Source organism: Peromyscus californicus, unplaced genomic scaffold (genome assembly GCF_007827085.1).
Source record: "Peromyscus californicus insignis strain IS unplaced genomic scaffold, ASM782708v3 Scaffold_5__1_contigs__length_169319896, whole genome shotgun sequence".
NCBI lineage: Eukaryota > Metazoa > Chordata > Mammalia > Rodentia > Cricetidae > Peromyscus > Peromyscus californicus.
The window spans coordinates 64,226,789-64,241,867 of record NW_026294573.1 but is presented as its reverse complement, the minus strand read 5'-3'; the positions used below and the strand labels follow the sequence as shown (position 1 = coordinate 64,241,867).

Here is a 15,079-nt window from a genome sequence, read left to right as displayed (position 1 = left end):
ATTCGTCTTACACAGGTGTGTTTTTAAACCACAGTCTTTATTGTCACAGAAAATATGAAAATAAATCCTGGGGTTCCTTTAGAAAGCATAGATTTTTTCCATACACACTCCTTTTGGTTACCACGTCCTTCACTAGCCCCATTAGCACTGGAGTTCCTTGGAGTTATATGTCATGGATGATTAAATCTAAGCCTCCAGTCACCAGTCTGCAAGAGGAGGTCTGGGAATGAACCCGGCCACATAAATCTTCTGTTCTAAGCTACTTTATCCCACAAAAGAAAAACCAACAATTGGAGTAGGAAAAGTAGCCTTTGTAATTGAACCCAAAACTCACACACAGAGCTTAACTAGGCAATATCCTTCCCCATTGACTCTACAACACAAAACCACAACCCTGCTTATTCTAAAAAAAATGTTTCCAGGTTCAGGGAAGCAGAAGGGATCAGGTGGAAACCTGCAATTCATAACCCAATCCTGGTCAACATTTGAACTCATTCCTACCCACTTTCTCCATCAATACTCAGTCGACTCTAGTCTGTTCCTTGGCTGAAAATTTTGCCTGGGCTAGAATTCAGGATGGTAGGAGAGGCAGGAAGTCTTCTATGGAGTATTTTGAGGGCAAAACTGTTGAGATTTGTCTGTAGATAATTTTAGTCACTTGGGCAATAGCTTCGTTTACAGCATGGATCCAGATTAGGTTAAATTTAGTCTGAATTTGGAATTGAGAGCTATATTATAGTTACAGACAGGAGAAAGGGAACATGATGCCCCAAGTTAAAATAAGATGCCTGAATGTCACAATCTGGTCACACAGGAGTTCTAGAAAAGTCAGCCAAGACAGACCTAGGTTGATTTTGCCTAACTTTATTTTTTTTGGCCTGTGTATATGTGTGTAGTGGGAGCATATGTGTCCATGTGTTCAGGCATGTGTGTGTGTGGTGTACACCTGTGCACATGTGTGTGGAGGCCAGAGGTTGATATCCACTTTATTTACTGAGGCAGGGTTTCTTGGGGGAACCCAGAGTTTGCTAATTTGTCTAGTCTAGCTAGCTATCTTGCCCCGGGGAGTCTTCTGTCCCTGTCCTAAGTGCTGAGATTATAGGTAGGGCCACCACTCCCGCCCATCATTTATGTGAGTTCTGGGGATTTGGACTTAGGTCCTCACAGTTACGCAGCAAGCAGTTTATCCGCTGATCCAATCCCAAGCCTTGATATTGCTGAATTTTTAAGAAAGAGGAGATGACATGGACTCAAAAGGACTCTGTTGGGGTAAGTGTGGTAACTTGGGGGTGGGGTGGGGAATGCAGCCAGCAGTATCATAGATATACAGTCTGATCACCTGTTAAGGGTACAGAAGCAGGCCTCCCACCTCTGGCTAAACATTAATGACTTGGGTGTGTCTTTTTTTCTTTTGGCTTTCTGAAGCCAGGTGCCTGTCACCTCTTGAACAGAATACCTGGTGATCCGTGGACTTCCCTTAGTGTTATTGGTGACATACATGTCCATTCCTGCTCTGTCCCAGGTGGAGAAGAGGGACTCATTTCATTGTTTAGGAAGGGTCAGGGGTGCCCACACTGGGTTCTGTCTTTCTGTGCCCCCCCACCGCCAGGCTTACCCACCAGGGAAGGACAAAGGATGGATATCTCTCACTCACCCACATGATTAGCAGCCCCATTCTGCCTCTCGTTCTCATCCACTTGGCATTTCTTCTTGGCAATCTTGTGGAGAATTGAAGCCTTTTCTCTGAACCTCCCTGAAGCAAGAGAAAGTGGTAGGAAAAGAGACAGAGTGAGGAGGCAGGATTGCCAGGGCAGGGGTGTGGCCTCTCCACTTAGGCTGTGCTTACAGCAGTGAGTACACACTCCATCCAACCCAAATGTCGTTCAACCTATACGGAGGGCACTTTCTTACCTCATTGGACACATCAGCCCGGTTCTCTGAGAGCTGCAAGCTGCTGAACCATAGGGGAGAGGTGTGACTTGGACCTCTTCCTCCCCTCCTGGGTGCTCACAAATGCATGAAAACGTCAAGCATCCCCTCCCACCCCCACCCCCACCCCCACCACTGAGATCCCAAACAAGGCTGAAGATCCACAGCTGCTTTGGAATGAGATGCTCATTCCAGATTTGCTTTGGACAATGACGGGGAAGGAAAGGCAAGCCCAGCAATCCTTCGACTTGACTTTGGTTTTTCAAGCATTTGTCATTATTGCAGCTTCCAAAGGAGTCAGGGACAGACACCAAAGCTCTCCAGATAAGCCGAGTCAGCTGCAATGGAAGCATCCAGGCGGTGACTGATTCCATTTGGGGATTTAGGGCAAAGAATGATCAACTGAGCATGTTGGTGATGAGACACTTTGGGAAAGGTGCTGGAAAAAAAAATACCATGCTCAAAGCAATCACTGTAAACAGCTGTGCCCCAAGTGAAGTGCCTCATTTCTCCTTCATTATTGACATAATTAATGGGTAAATGCATGGGATAAGCACACAAAATAGGCATGCAAAGTGTAGCGATTAGGGACACGAAGCACATCTCTCTCTTTTAATCTTTGATTTTTCTTCCCTGGGAACACTCAAGGTACAAAAGATTCTCATTTTAAACTGATTACTGCCTAGATTCCAGCATGATGAGTTCCTCAAAATATCCTCAGCCCCACAATTTTCTACTAGGCTTTTTTGTTGGCTATGTTACCTAGCAGCATATTATCGGGGGGGGGGGCATCTTATTCTACTTTTTAAGTTAGAAGCAAATCAAATGAAAATATTTCTCTTGGAGAGTGCTTCCTCCACAGCTGGGCATGGCAGGTGAGCACCCAGGCCTCTCCCTTCCCCATGTGTGGGAATCATGGCAGGTTAGAATGCTGACTTCTATAATGGAAGACAGAAGTGTGCTCAGAGTGATAGAACATGCAAATGTCTATTTTAGTGACACAGGAAGGGGTCATTTCTGCTCTCACAGCTTCATTAGCCGCTAACCTAAAGCTCTCTCTCTCTTTTTTAAAAATGTGTTTTGAGCAACATTATATACTCGTGAATTTAAATTTATTTTGTGTTTCAATCCACTGCATTTTTAAAACAGTTTTTTAAAAATTGGGTAGGGCGCATGCATGCTACACCATACATGCAGGGATCAGAGGACGACTCCAGGGAGTCAGCTCTCTCTTTCTATCACGTGGGTCCTGGAGATGGAAGTCAGGCTGCCAGGCTTGCTGGCCAGCACCTGTACCCACGAAGCCACCCTGCCAGTCCTTACCTACATTTTTTTTATTATCCAAACGTGTCAGTCTAGGCAACGAATGTGTGGCATAGTTGTGCTCTCAAAGGCCTCAGAGGGGCAATGAACAACAGCAAGTAGGTTGGAATGTGGCTTGGACTGTGTGATGCTAATTCTGATGGCCAACTTGATTGGGTAAGTGCTATCGAGGAGATTTGTCTCCATGCCACCCACTCTGTCTGCGAGTGCATTTTCAGGGAAACCGGCGGCCTCCTCATCCCTGACTTACTCCGTTGACAGCAGGCCAGTGGAGGTGGTGGCACTGTGGTAGGTAGGATGTCACTGGAGGAAGACATGTCTTTGCAGGGAATAACTAGATCCTAGCTTTTGCCTGTCTATTTATTTATCTATTTATTTATCTGTCTATCTATCTATCTATCTATCTATCTATCTATCTATCTATTTATTTATTTATTTTAATTTGTTTCCTGGCACTACAAAGTGAGCAGCCTTTGCCCCAGGCTTCCACGGCCATGATGTTTTGCTTCCCCTCGGTCCCAAGCAAAAGGACCAGATGACAGGGGATGGAAGCCCTGAAACCAGGAGCCAGAATAATAAATCTTTGTCACTGTGATGGAGAACTGACTAACTCAGATGCCACAAGGAATGGGAAGGATGAGGCAATGGGCAGGTGTGTGGTATTGTGTTCTCTGAAATATTGTGCATGCTAATAAACTTATCTGGGGTCAGAGACAGATCAGCCACAATATTAAACATAAAGGATAGGCAGTGGTAGCACACGCCTTTAATCCTAGCATTCCAGAGGCAGAAATCCAAGTGTTCAAGGATACACCCAAGCATGGTGACTCAAGCCTTTACTCTCAGAAAGGGAGCCTTTAATCCCAGGGAGTGGTGGTAGAAAGCAGAAAGGTATATAAGGCATGAGGATCAGAAACTAGAAGCATTTGGCTGGTTAAGCATTTGGCTGGTTAAGCTTTCAGGCTTCTAGCAGCACAGTTCAGTTGAGACCCATTCTGGATGAGGACACAGAGGCTTCCAGTCTGAGGAAACAAGACCAGCTGAGAAGTTGGCCAGGTGAGGTTAGCTGTGGCTTGTTCGGTCTCTCTGATCTTCCAATATTCACCCCAATAACTGGCCTCAGGTTTGAATTTATTAATAAGAACTGTTAAGATTCATGCTACACAGGTGTTCATTCTGGAAAGTGGTTTAAACCTGTGTTTCTGTTTAATCTCCGTGTAAACTGTGGGAGGAAAAAGGGGGGAAGGAAAGACACTTTGGGGACTAGGAAAAGGAGTGAGTAAAAGAGAGCATTGGAAGGAACAGAAAGGAAAAGAAGAAGAATATGAAGGAGGCAGGTAGGGGTGCGACTCCCTGGTGGTGCCCAGTGTGCAGATGCTGGGCACTCCCTGGCTGCCAGGTGGAGTCTTCCCTGAACACTAAGCAGATGGGGAGGGTGTCATTTAGGACCCTGCAACCTTAAGACAAGCTCAAGAAGTTCCCAAATTGTGGGTTTTGTACCCACAAGAAGCAAAAGGAAGTTCTGCAATTTCACTGGAGTTTCCGCTAACAAAAATCTTTCTGCTATCATGAGTGTGTGTGTGTGTGTGTGTGTGTGTGTGTGTGTGTGTGTGTGTATCCACCTTTGAGCTTACATTACTTTGTAGGTCTATGAAGTAAAGAGATGAAACACGCTTTAAAACTGCGTATAGCACAATGAGAAAGCAGACAAGGGTGCGGAAAAAGCAAGCCCGTGTAGACTAACCTAGCCCAAATAATGCCCTCCGGTCACAAATCACAGCAGAGAAGATGCGCTGAAAAGCAGCTCTCACGGACTGTCCATGCTCATAAGATTCCTTCCACGGCTTATGTATGTGTCAGAGAGAAATGATTTTAAAAAAATGGGCCCACAAACGTGTCCGGTTGTAGCGACTTCCTTTGCCATGAGCATCTTTCAAAACACTGAGTTGGTCATACCTGGTGCACTTTTCTCAAATTCTGCGAGAACTCTGGCAGACAGAGTGGGAAGTGATGGTGGGGCTGGGGTGTCCTGCCTCCTTATCATGTGTGCCACTCGTGTGCCGCTGTTTCCCAGCTGCAGCGAGTCTCCTAGTTCTCTGTGCTACCAAAAGAAGGACCTGCTCTGTTGTTGCCTTTTTCTCTTGGGGTTTTTAGTCACATGCGCAGCCAAGCAAAGCTGCCAAGGCCGGCAAGGAATTCTTGTTTCTTTCCTTCACATTCGTCCCCTGACCATCCTTAGTCCCACTGTTCTGACCTGGTGACTATTCTCTATTCTGAGTGCTGATGACGGCACCCTTGTCTGAAGGGATTTTCTCTTGAAGTTGAGTTTTCACCAAGGCCCACCTTCAGCACTTGGCACACACGGTCCTGAAGGTGGAAGGCAGAGGCCAACCCAGGAAGGTATGCTTGGTTCAGCTTGTTTGTGTTTGAGTCTCAGGGAGTCCTCTAAAAATCACCTCTAAGTGTTAGGCCCACGTTTAGGTGGGGGCACAGAGGGATGGGCGTCAGAAACAACCATGCTGCGTTGGGTCTGTCAAGAAAGAACCGAGACACCTTTGAATACTTTTCAAGGTGAGCCACGGAGTGATTTTTTTTTTTTTTTTAGCCTGGTTCAAAGCAGCCTTAAAAATATCCCTGCTGTAGTGCAAACCCTGAAGGTGTTGTCTTTTTATATAGCTACAGATACTTGTATACTTAGAAGTCCCGGAAATAGCGAGCTCTGCTTGGATCGTGAGGCACCTACGTCAAACCTGGTACACAATTTTAGTAGAGCTCAGTCTGATCCGAGACGTGCAAGAGGACCAGCTGAGTGTCCTCACGGGAGGGGGCGTGAGGGGGTGGTCAGGAAGCCTGAGAGGAAAAGATGGGAGCCGAGGGCTTCTTGGGACTGAGAACGAACTGAGAAACGCAGCCACCCCAAACCCTTGGCTGGACCACGTCACGCTAAGACGGAAGTCCCGTGTTCCACCGTGAGGCAACCTAGAGGTCCGTTCCGTCAAGGGAAGTAAACTTGGCTTCTGTCCTGCTGTTAATTAATTAAAACAGCTCCCTTGGAAATCCCTTCACGTTTTCCCCCACCAAGCCTATAACAGGCGAGTGTCAAAAGGGACCCTTTGGGCTTGTGATCAGATTAGATCCAGACTGTCGCGGCAGCCTGAGCATCGGCAATACAGGAAAAAAAACAAAGCCACGAAAGAGACAGATGTAAAGGGAGCCAGTCACTTGGAGAGAGAAAAAAAAAAAAAAAAGAGAGAGAGAGAGAGAGACGGGTAGGAGAGCAGAAACTTGAAAACAAGTCTTTTCAAGTCTCTTTCTGTGCTTTCAATTCTGCCTTTCCTGTCTCTTTCTTTGAAGTTCAGGGCTTGGCAGGTAGCTTCGAAAGCCGAAGGGCACCCGAGCTCCTGTCCCCCACGTCCATCTATTGCTTCTTTGTCTTTTCTTGTGAAAGCCCCGACTGGAATAGGCAGACAGGCCCTCCTCGTTCTGACAAGGCTTTGACAGAACCGAGGTGGTGCCTCCAGCCCGCCCGATGTCCCATGAGCCTCTCTTTCTCTTCCAGCCATTCATCAGCCAATCGGGTGTTGTCTATTTTCACATTATTTCAGCTCATTTCTCCCTCCAGTCCTCACTTCCTGAGTCCCACCAAGCCCCTCCGCAGGAGAGAGAATTCAGCCAGCTGGTGGGTCCCCTCCTCCCCTTACCTCTCTGTCATCCTGGCACCCCCAGGGATAGAGACATTAGGTCATGTTAATCCTTTCTTGGTTGAAGGGTCTGCAGTGGATCTCCGGATCAGAATGAAAGTTCGGGTCCTTACAGTTGCTGGCAGGAGTCTATCTGATCCCTGACCACCCCGACCTTGTCCTGATTGCCCCTTCTTGCTCTGCTCCATCCAGGCTAGTCCCTTCCCTGTTTCTTGAGAACACTGCACCCTTATACCTTTAGGCCACGACACTGGCCGGCCTGCTCTGTGCAATCAGAGGCTCACTGTTTCATCTTCTGCCAGTATCTGTTCAAATGTCGCCATCTCACCTCGGGCTTCCCTGAGCAGACCTTCTCCAGCATTTCCTATCTCAGCTTATTCCTCAGAAGCAGCTATCCCCAAGACTGTTATTCCTGTTGTTTATGTCGTGTTTGCTACGGGCAGAAAAGCTGGGTGAAGGCATTGCTTTTTACCATTGTTCCTTCTTGCTGCATTCCCAGCACTCAGCAGAGCTCAACAAACCTTGGGCTCATGGTCTCCAAGGCAAGTAGATAAGGCTAGACTTCCTTCCTGTTGACCAGATTCTAACTCAGTCCTTCACAGAACCTTCCAAGGTTATAGTTGTGTGGGACAGAGAGATCTCCCAAGCTGAGAACTTTCCAGTGATTAACTAGGAGGTAACTGGGGTACAGTGAGTACTCATAGTCCAGAGAGGAAAGGCAAGGCCCAACCATTTGCTTCCACATTCTGTGAATTTCCAGGGCCAGCCCCCTAGAAGAGTCTTTGGGATGGAAGAGGAGGTTTGGGGAGTGTTGTGAAGACCTGGGGAGAAAAGGCTGGGTCATGCCCTTCCTTTACTAAGTGGCTCTTCATTTATGAGGGGCTAACCTGAAAGTTTCTCTGTTGGCACCCACTCCAATTTTTCAGAATCATTGTTCTCATGGCACTTGTCCATCAACTGGTCATATAGCCCTGTGTTGGCTTCCTAGACAGATAGCCATTTTTTACCAGTAGAGGGCAGACTTCACTGAGAAGGGGCCTTCTCCCAGCCATCTTCTCTCCCTTAATAATGCCAGGCTTGGGGGATGGAGAGATGGCTCAGTGGTTAAAAGCAACAATTCCAAGCTCATTAGATGCACATTGCAACGAAACTCTTTATGAAATAGGCAGCCCCGAGAAGCTTCCTCTCAAGCTAGTCTTGGAAATCTTAAGCAAACCTGTGCTGTGTATTCAGTAGTATTCGGTGGGTTCATTTGGGGCCCCTGCAGCATTCAGCCTGGATTAGTCACAAGCACTTCAGATTCCTGCTCTAACAGTAGAGTCCTTCTTGATGGCCAGGAGGGGGTGTGTGGAAGCTCAGGGAAGAAAATCAAAAGGGCTCCTTGACTCTGAGGCAACCTAGCAGCTAGGATGGATGAATGGATCATTCTACAGACTCTGTGAAACAGTAATTTCTTTAATAGGCACTGGCTTGATTTTTATTCCTTAAAGGAAAATGTTTGATACTTTTTAAAATTTAAAGATAGTAATTTTATCTTAAACAAAACATAGGATTTTGCTCATCCCTAAATCATTTGGCTCAGCATCAAAGTCATTTCCCTCATTCTGAGAATCATCATGTAAACGGCTTATTATACTACATTGACATTAATGAAACTAAACTACTATTGTAAACTGTCTTTAGTCAACTGTGAGTGAACTTCATAGTAGAAGTATTCAACATAATTCAATTGTCATTACATTTATAGGTATGATCGTAGGAGTAGATCTGTAATGAAGGAGAAAACACATCTGTCCAATGTGAATGTGATGTTACACCCCTAAGCTGGTTACTTCACCGTGGGGAACATGAGCACACTTTTGTAAACACACTGAAATATTTCCAACATTTTACAAATGTTGGTATTTAAATACTGACGTCTCTGTTTTTGAATGTTTACAGTCCGCAGACTTTCCTCTCACAGACATTGTATCATCTTCAGTCTTAGTATCTGCCTCTTCTCTTAAGTTCAAGGTCATGATACAGTCCCCTTTGGGCCTTCACTTCTCCCTGCTGGCACTGCCCTCCCACCTTCTCCCTGCAGGCACCGCACTTGGAAGACCTGGCTACACCGGTGTGCGTGTCCTTAGCCTCCCATGTTCACACATGAACTCTGTACCTGGTGTCTCTCAGCGTTGCTCCAGGGAACATGTCCTTGTTAATTTTTTTTGCCTCCGTATGACCTGATTTCTCTGTCGCATTTGGCTTCCCTTACCCCATCCTCAAAATCATCTTTAATTTTCACAACCCCTGAGGAACCTCTTCAAATGCCAGTAATTCTCAGAGCCCCTCCTAGCCCCTCTTCCTTACTCTCTTCTCCCCAGAGGACCCAACTACTTGCTACCTGAATGTCCACCAGTCCCAAAGCCTAGACCCTGTTCTCCAGAAGACTCATACCTCCACTCAAAAGCTTCCCTGACAAACTCAAATGCTCCTTCTTCCTAAGAATCTGCTTCTCCCTGTGAGATCCATTGCTGATGTCTACACTATGATGCCCTGCCCTCTGGGGCATCTTAGCCATCTTTCCATCAATGCCAAGACCTTTGGACTCTACCTTTGAATCGTTTATGCTCAGCCTCCTGGGCTGTTGTTGTCTTTAGCATCTTCACTGGATTCCAGTTTTCATAGTGCCTCCTGCATTCCCATTCACCTCCCACATGGCTCCCAATGCTCCCTACTAAGTGGTTTTTCTTACTCTATCAGATTCCATCTTAGACATCGCAACCTTCAGGGATCTCTTTCTTTTACGTCAGCACATTGCTATCTGCCCTATTATGGAGTTCATCAGAGACCCTTCAAGATATTTTTCTGACCCTCTCCCTAGGTAGCCTATGGACATCCAGCATAGGACAGCTGTATCTGTCCCCCAGTGCTAGACTTGCTCTCTGGGGGTCTGTAGATACGGTGCCATTACTAAAAACAGCAGAGAAGGGGGGTACTAGTGGGTTGGTGAGGAGGAGCTCAAATTGTTGTTTCAAACTCAGTTCTCAGTTTACTTTTGGGGAGTGAGCAAGAAAGAGGGAAGCCCAGAGGCACATGGCAGAAGCCTCAGGGGACTGCTTAAGTTCACACTCTCGGTATAACTCCAAAGTTTAGCAGCACTAATAGTTTATGTTGTCGTCTTTGAAAGTGATGTCTAATGAAATTCAGGGGAATTTGAAGTTTACAAGCTAAAAGCCTTGTAGCAGGTCTTTACTGCAATACTGTAGGAGAACTGGGACCCCCAGCGAGGCTGGGGAGCCGATGCCTATCAGGGAGCCTGCTCTGCTTTAGGAACTCCATTTCCAGCTGCCAGATGGAGACACAGCTTAGGCAAAGAGGACTCAATGAAGCCTGATTCTTGGGTTTGGATTTCTGAGCTGGGTGGGCTTGCCTATGGAAGCTTTAAAATCTGTCTTGGTTTCCATCCCTTGGGTCCTTGGAGAGAGCGAAGAGATGACTGGATAAAGAGTCATTACTGATAAAGTGGGCTGCACACCCAGAGACCCGCCAACATATTTCCTAATAGGTGGCCAGGTCTTGTCCCAGGCAGCTCATTAAGGCTTGGACCTGGGGTATGTCTCTGCAAACTGTTTAAAAAGCCCAGAAACTAACAAAAACCCCTTTCTGCTGATGAGGGAGTATATCACCCAATGATTTCTCTTGATGTAAAGTAAAAGTCATTAGATTTGCTAAAACTTAATCGGCCACAGTCATTATTTTGTGGCTTTTAAAGTATCATCCGTTGTCCGACTTCTTGTGTGTAAGGATTGGTACTCACTTTGAATTCCTAGTTTTTCTGTTTTGTTTTTTCCCTTTTCCCCGTTTTTCACCCGCTTCCACTTTACACTGCAGTCTGGTACCTGACAATCTTGCTGGTTTGCAGCAGAAATGCCAACACAGGCCAGAACTAACTCAAGGTGTAGAGGCCCATGACTAAATGAGACAGTCCAGTTCATCTGAGAGTTAATCCCAAGAGAAAATCACCGTGGTTAAGTGAACATGCCAGCTTCCTTTGGGAAGCAATCCATTTTCCTTCCTTCCTTCCTTCCTTCCTTCCTTCCTTCCTTCCTTCCTTCCTCCCTCTCATTTATTTATTTTATGAGCACAGGTGTTTTGCCTGCGTGTCTGTCTGTACACCTTGTGTATGTCTGGTGCCCATGAAAGCCAGAAGAAGGCGTCAGGTCCTTGGGGACTGGAGTTACAGATGGTAGTGAGCCACCATGGGAATTGAACACAGGTCCTCTGGAAGAACAGCCAGTGCTCTTCACTGCTGAGCCATGTCCCCAGCCACCTTTTCTGTCTTTTCAGAGAGAAAGAGACAGAGCTCCATGTGTGTTGGGGGAATAATTAATTTAGACTAACAGTATTCTGGTTTGACTGATGAAGGCGAGGCAACCTCACATTGTGAGCTCTAGGGATGTCAGGAACAGACAGGGTGAAGCATCCACAATTTGCCTTCTGCTGCCATTGACACCTTCTACATATGCAGTGTGGCAAAATCCGCCTGAGCTTGCCAAGTCTGATCTTTCTGCTTTTACTGCTGACAGTTTAGATCAGGAAAATAAGATGCAATGCATTTGAGCAGCAGATGTATTCTCACAGGAAGAACTCCCTGGTCCCAGACTTCAGGAGGATGGCAGCTTTGCCCACAGGGCTGGGGCTGGTCTCTCTGACAGATCCATTGCCCGGTACTAGCTGCTTAGCTTATTATGCACATTTGCTGTTTATCTTCATAAGATCCAGTCCCAGGGAGACACTTGCCAGAATACATCCCTGAAGAAGTCATGGTGAGTTCAGATATTTGTTTTCTGGATGGAGCCCAGCCTTCCAGAAAGCATCTGTTCAAGTACCCCCAACTTCCCTGGCCATGGAAGGTTGGACTGGATGGAGTAAACCATGAACTGGAATGAATGAGACATAACACAGTACTGGAAATGGTGTCTGTGCATGGGCTCCTGCTGTGGTCACTGGAAGGTAGAGGGGGCAATGGTGCCTGTGCACAGTGGGGATCAGCCTCCCTCACTGGAAGACAGAGAGGTAGCTCACAGTGTCCTCTGCAGAATTTCTGTGAGGGTGTCAGAAGTCTGGAAGAAGCAAGGAACATGCTGTAGTAGAAACTGGATATTCTGTGTAGGAGGAACAGCCTTGTCACTTAACTTGGAGAGGGCAACCATGTCAACCACAGCAGTACCCTGGCTTTAACTCAACTCTGCTAAATACTCATGCTTCTAAAACAAGTAGTTAGAAGGTAGCTGTATTACAAAGTCTATCTGCTTTGCAATGGAGTCAGGAAACATCTCTCTTCAAAGGGCTTATTTAAAATTTGCCTTTGAGGCTCTCCTTGGCACTGTGAATGGGAGTGTAAATTGGTGCAGCCATTCTGGAGAGTACTTTGGCAGTGTCTTTCAGAACGTGAGATATGTATGCATACTCTTTGATCTAGCATTTCTGTTTTCAGATATTTGCATTATTTATATGCATTTATACAGTAGTGTTTACAATATGGGCCCAGAAAAGGACCACCCAGCATTGTTACAATAACAAAATGAATAAAACAAAATGAAAATATCTCAACTGTTCACCTGCAGGAGGCTGATTGAATCCAACCATGAAACAGCCATGTAGCAGAATACTGTGCTTCTACTAAAAAAGAATGGGGGATGTGCTGTGGGATGTTATGTATGGCAAATGTGTTGCTCTGGTTGGTTAGTAAATAAAACACTGATTGGCCAGTAGCCAGGAGGAAGTATAGGCGGGACAAGGAGGAGAAGAATTCTGGGAAGTAGAAGGCTGGGTCAAAGACACTGCCAGCCACCGCCATGACAAACAGCATGTGAAGATGCTGGTAAGCCACGAGCCACGTGGCAAGGTACAGATTTATAGAAATAGATTAATTTAAGATATAAGAACAGTTAGCAAAAAGCCTGGTACGGCCATACAGTTTGTAAGCAATATAAGTCTCTGTGTTTACTTGGTTGGGTCTGAGTATCTGTGGGACTGGTAGGTGAGAGAGATTTGTCCTGACTGTGGGCCAGGCAGGAAAACTCTAGCTACAGGGATGTCTGAATATGCTAATATAGACAAGTATCCAAGGTATAATTAATAAACAAAAAACCAAGTTAGAACAATGTACTCAACGTGTAGGATTATGTTAAAGAAATGATTCCTTATTTCTCTAAGGAATTAGGAGGTTATAGGGCAGGAAGGACACTTCCTTATGGTCTTCCTTATGGGATGTCTCTTTTTTACTTTTGTGTGCATGTAATATTCTTATAAAAATAGTTTTAATGAATTTAACTTGTGATTAAAATTTTCTGCTCTGGTAAAAGTTTGGATTAGTAATAAAAAGGGACTATAACACTTCCTATTCTTTCAAAGGTCTCGTAGCTGTTCTACTTCTTGTGAACTGGACCAAACAATACCTAAGATTTTTACCTTAGGTGTGTGACCCAAGATCACCTACAACTCCCCAGCTTGACCAACTACAAGGCCAGGTGTTCAGAGGTTGGAGTAGATGGCAAGCCATTGATGTCATCCTTCCTAGAGGACAATCATAAATATGAGTGAGGGATATTGGGTGTCCATCATCTGAACATTCTTCTCCAGAGAAGGGGACTTGTATCTTTCTAAGCCAGATCACTCTGCTCTTGGGGATACATCTGAGGGGAAAGGTTTCCCTAGGTTGGGCTGAATTTTTTCTCTTTGAAGTGAGGAAGGTTGATTTCTTTCCCTAGTCATGATACTACCACCAGCTGGCCTCCAAGGGACTTGAAGTTCTCCCTTCTGACAAGATGGACACTGCTTTCCCATGACAAATGGCCCATGGATTTATTAGAAGAACAAGGTGAGAACCGTTAGACTGTTCTTAGGGCTAAGCAACATCCTGTCATCTCAGTAGAATGTCTGCATCATCTCAGCATCTGGACCACATCTCCAGATGGCTTTGAACATTCCTAACCTGACATAACCTCCCAGTGCTGAAGGCAGTAAACCTCCACTGTCCTTGACTTCTCCTCTGCAAGTTTTGTTTTCTTTCTTCTAATTCAAACACTATGTACAAAAGTCCCCCTTTTTATCATAGTCTTTGAAACAACCTCCCTACTTTCTCCTTGCTGTTAGAACACCTCCCTCAGCCAGCAATCCCAGCACCTCTACACCCCGAAGCACGACGTAGTCCTCCTTTTAGTTTTCCTTTTCATCGTGGTTTTCCTCACCATTACTCCTGCTGCCAACCACAGCAACATGGCAACACCACACAGGAGAGCCACCCATAGCTCCTTACTGCTACAACCCACACATTTCAAGACACATTTTCTGTCACTCACTTACCCCTCCACTACTGTAACGCGAGTCTCTAGACCTCATCACTACTGACACCTCCCCACCTCCCAACCTCGCCTGTCTACCACAGTGATGCCCTGTTCTCACGGGGCTACTCATTACTATTCTCATCTGTTAACTGCCCCTCTGGAATGTGATCTTCCCTTGCTTTTTGGGACATTTTCCTCACCTGGTGGCCTTCCTACTTGGGCCTCCTCTTTCTTTGTAGATTCACAGCTTTGGAGTTACCAAAGCTCAGTCTGTGGCCATCTTTTCCCATCTACAAGTCACGTATTAACATCCAGTTGTGCAACTTCAAAGAATATAAATATGACTTGCAAATTTACATACATAAGCTCTAGCTGACAGCACTCCCAAGCTCGGCCTTTTATAAAACCCTTCTCAGTATCTCTGCTTGGCTGTCTCACAGGACTCCCAAAGGTGCCATGAGCTCTTGATTTCTCACACATAGCTTGCCTCTGTCTCAGCTGTTCTCACCCACACATAGATACCTGAAAGTGGGATCATGAGACTTCAAGTTGCCCATCAATGTCTCTTCTGCTTTCATTTCCTAATGACTTACTACTTAATTATTAAGGGCAGTAATTTACCAAGTTTTAAAGAAAATCTGCGTTTTCAGTCTGTCTTGAAATTAGCCACGTGACAGGGCTTGCCTGTGTGATGCTAGGTTCATGGGAATAAGTGATGGTGGGAAGAGCAATGGAGAAAGACTAAAATCTTCAGGTTTTATTGAAAAGACTTTCAGAGAAGGTTCCTTGAAATAA

At 45.7% G+C, this 15,079-nt stretch overlaps 1 protein-coding gene across 6 annotated transcripts in view; it reads right to left on the bottom strand.

Moving 5' to 3' along the window:
* The window catches only part of Slc24a2 (solute carrier family 24 member 2), a 241,659-nt gene that overhangs the window by 42,074 nt on the left and 184,506 nt on the right, over positions 1–15,079 (bottom strand). For all 6 annotated transcript variants that reach the window (XM_052716552.1, XM_052716555.1, XM_052716553.1 and 3 more), the window contains one exon: positions 1,655–1,753. In XM_052716552.1, coding sequence (XP_052572512.1) covers positions 1,655–1,753 — 99 coding nt within the window. The remainder of the gene's footprint in view (positions 1–1,654; positions 1,754–15,079) is intronic.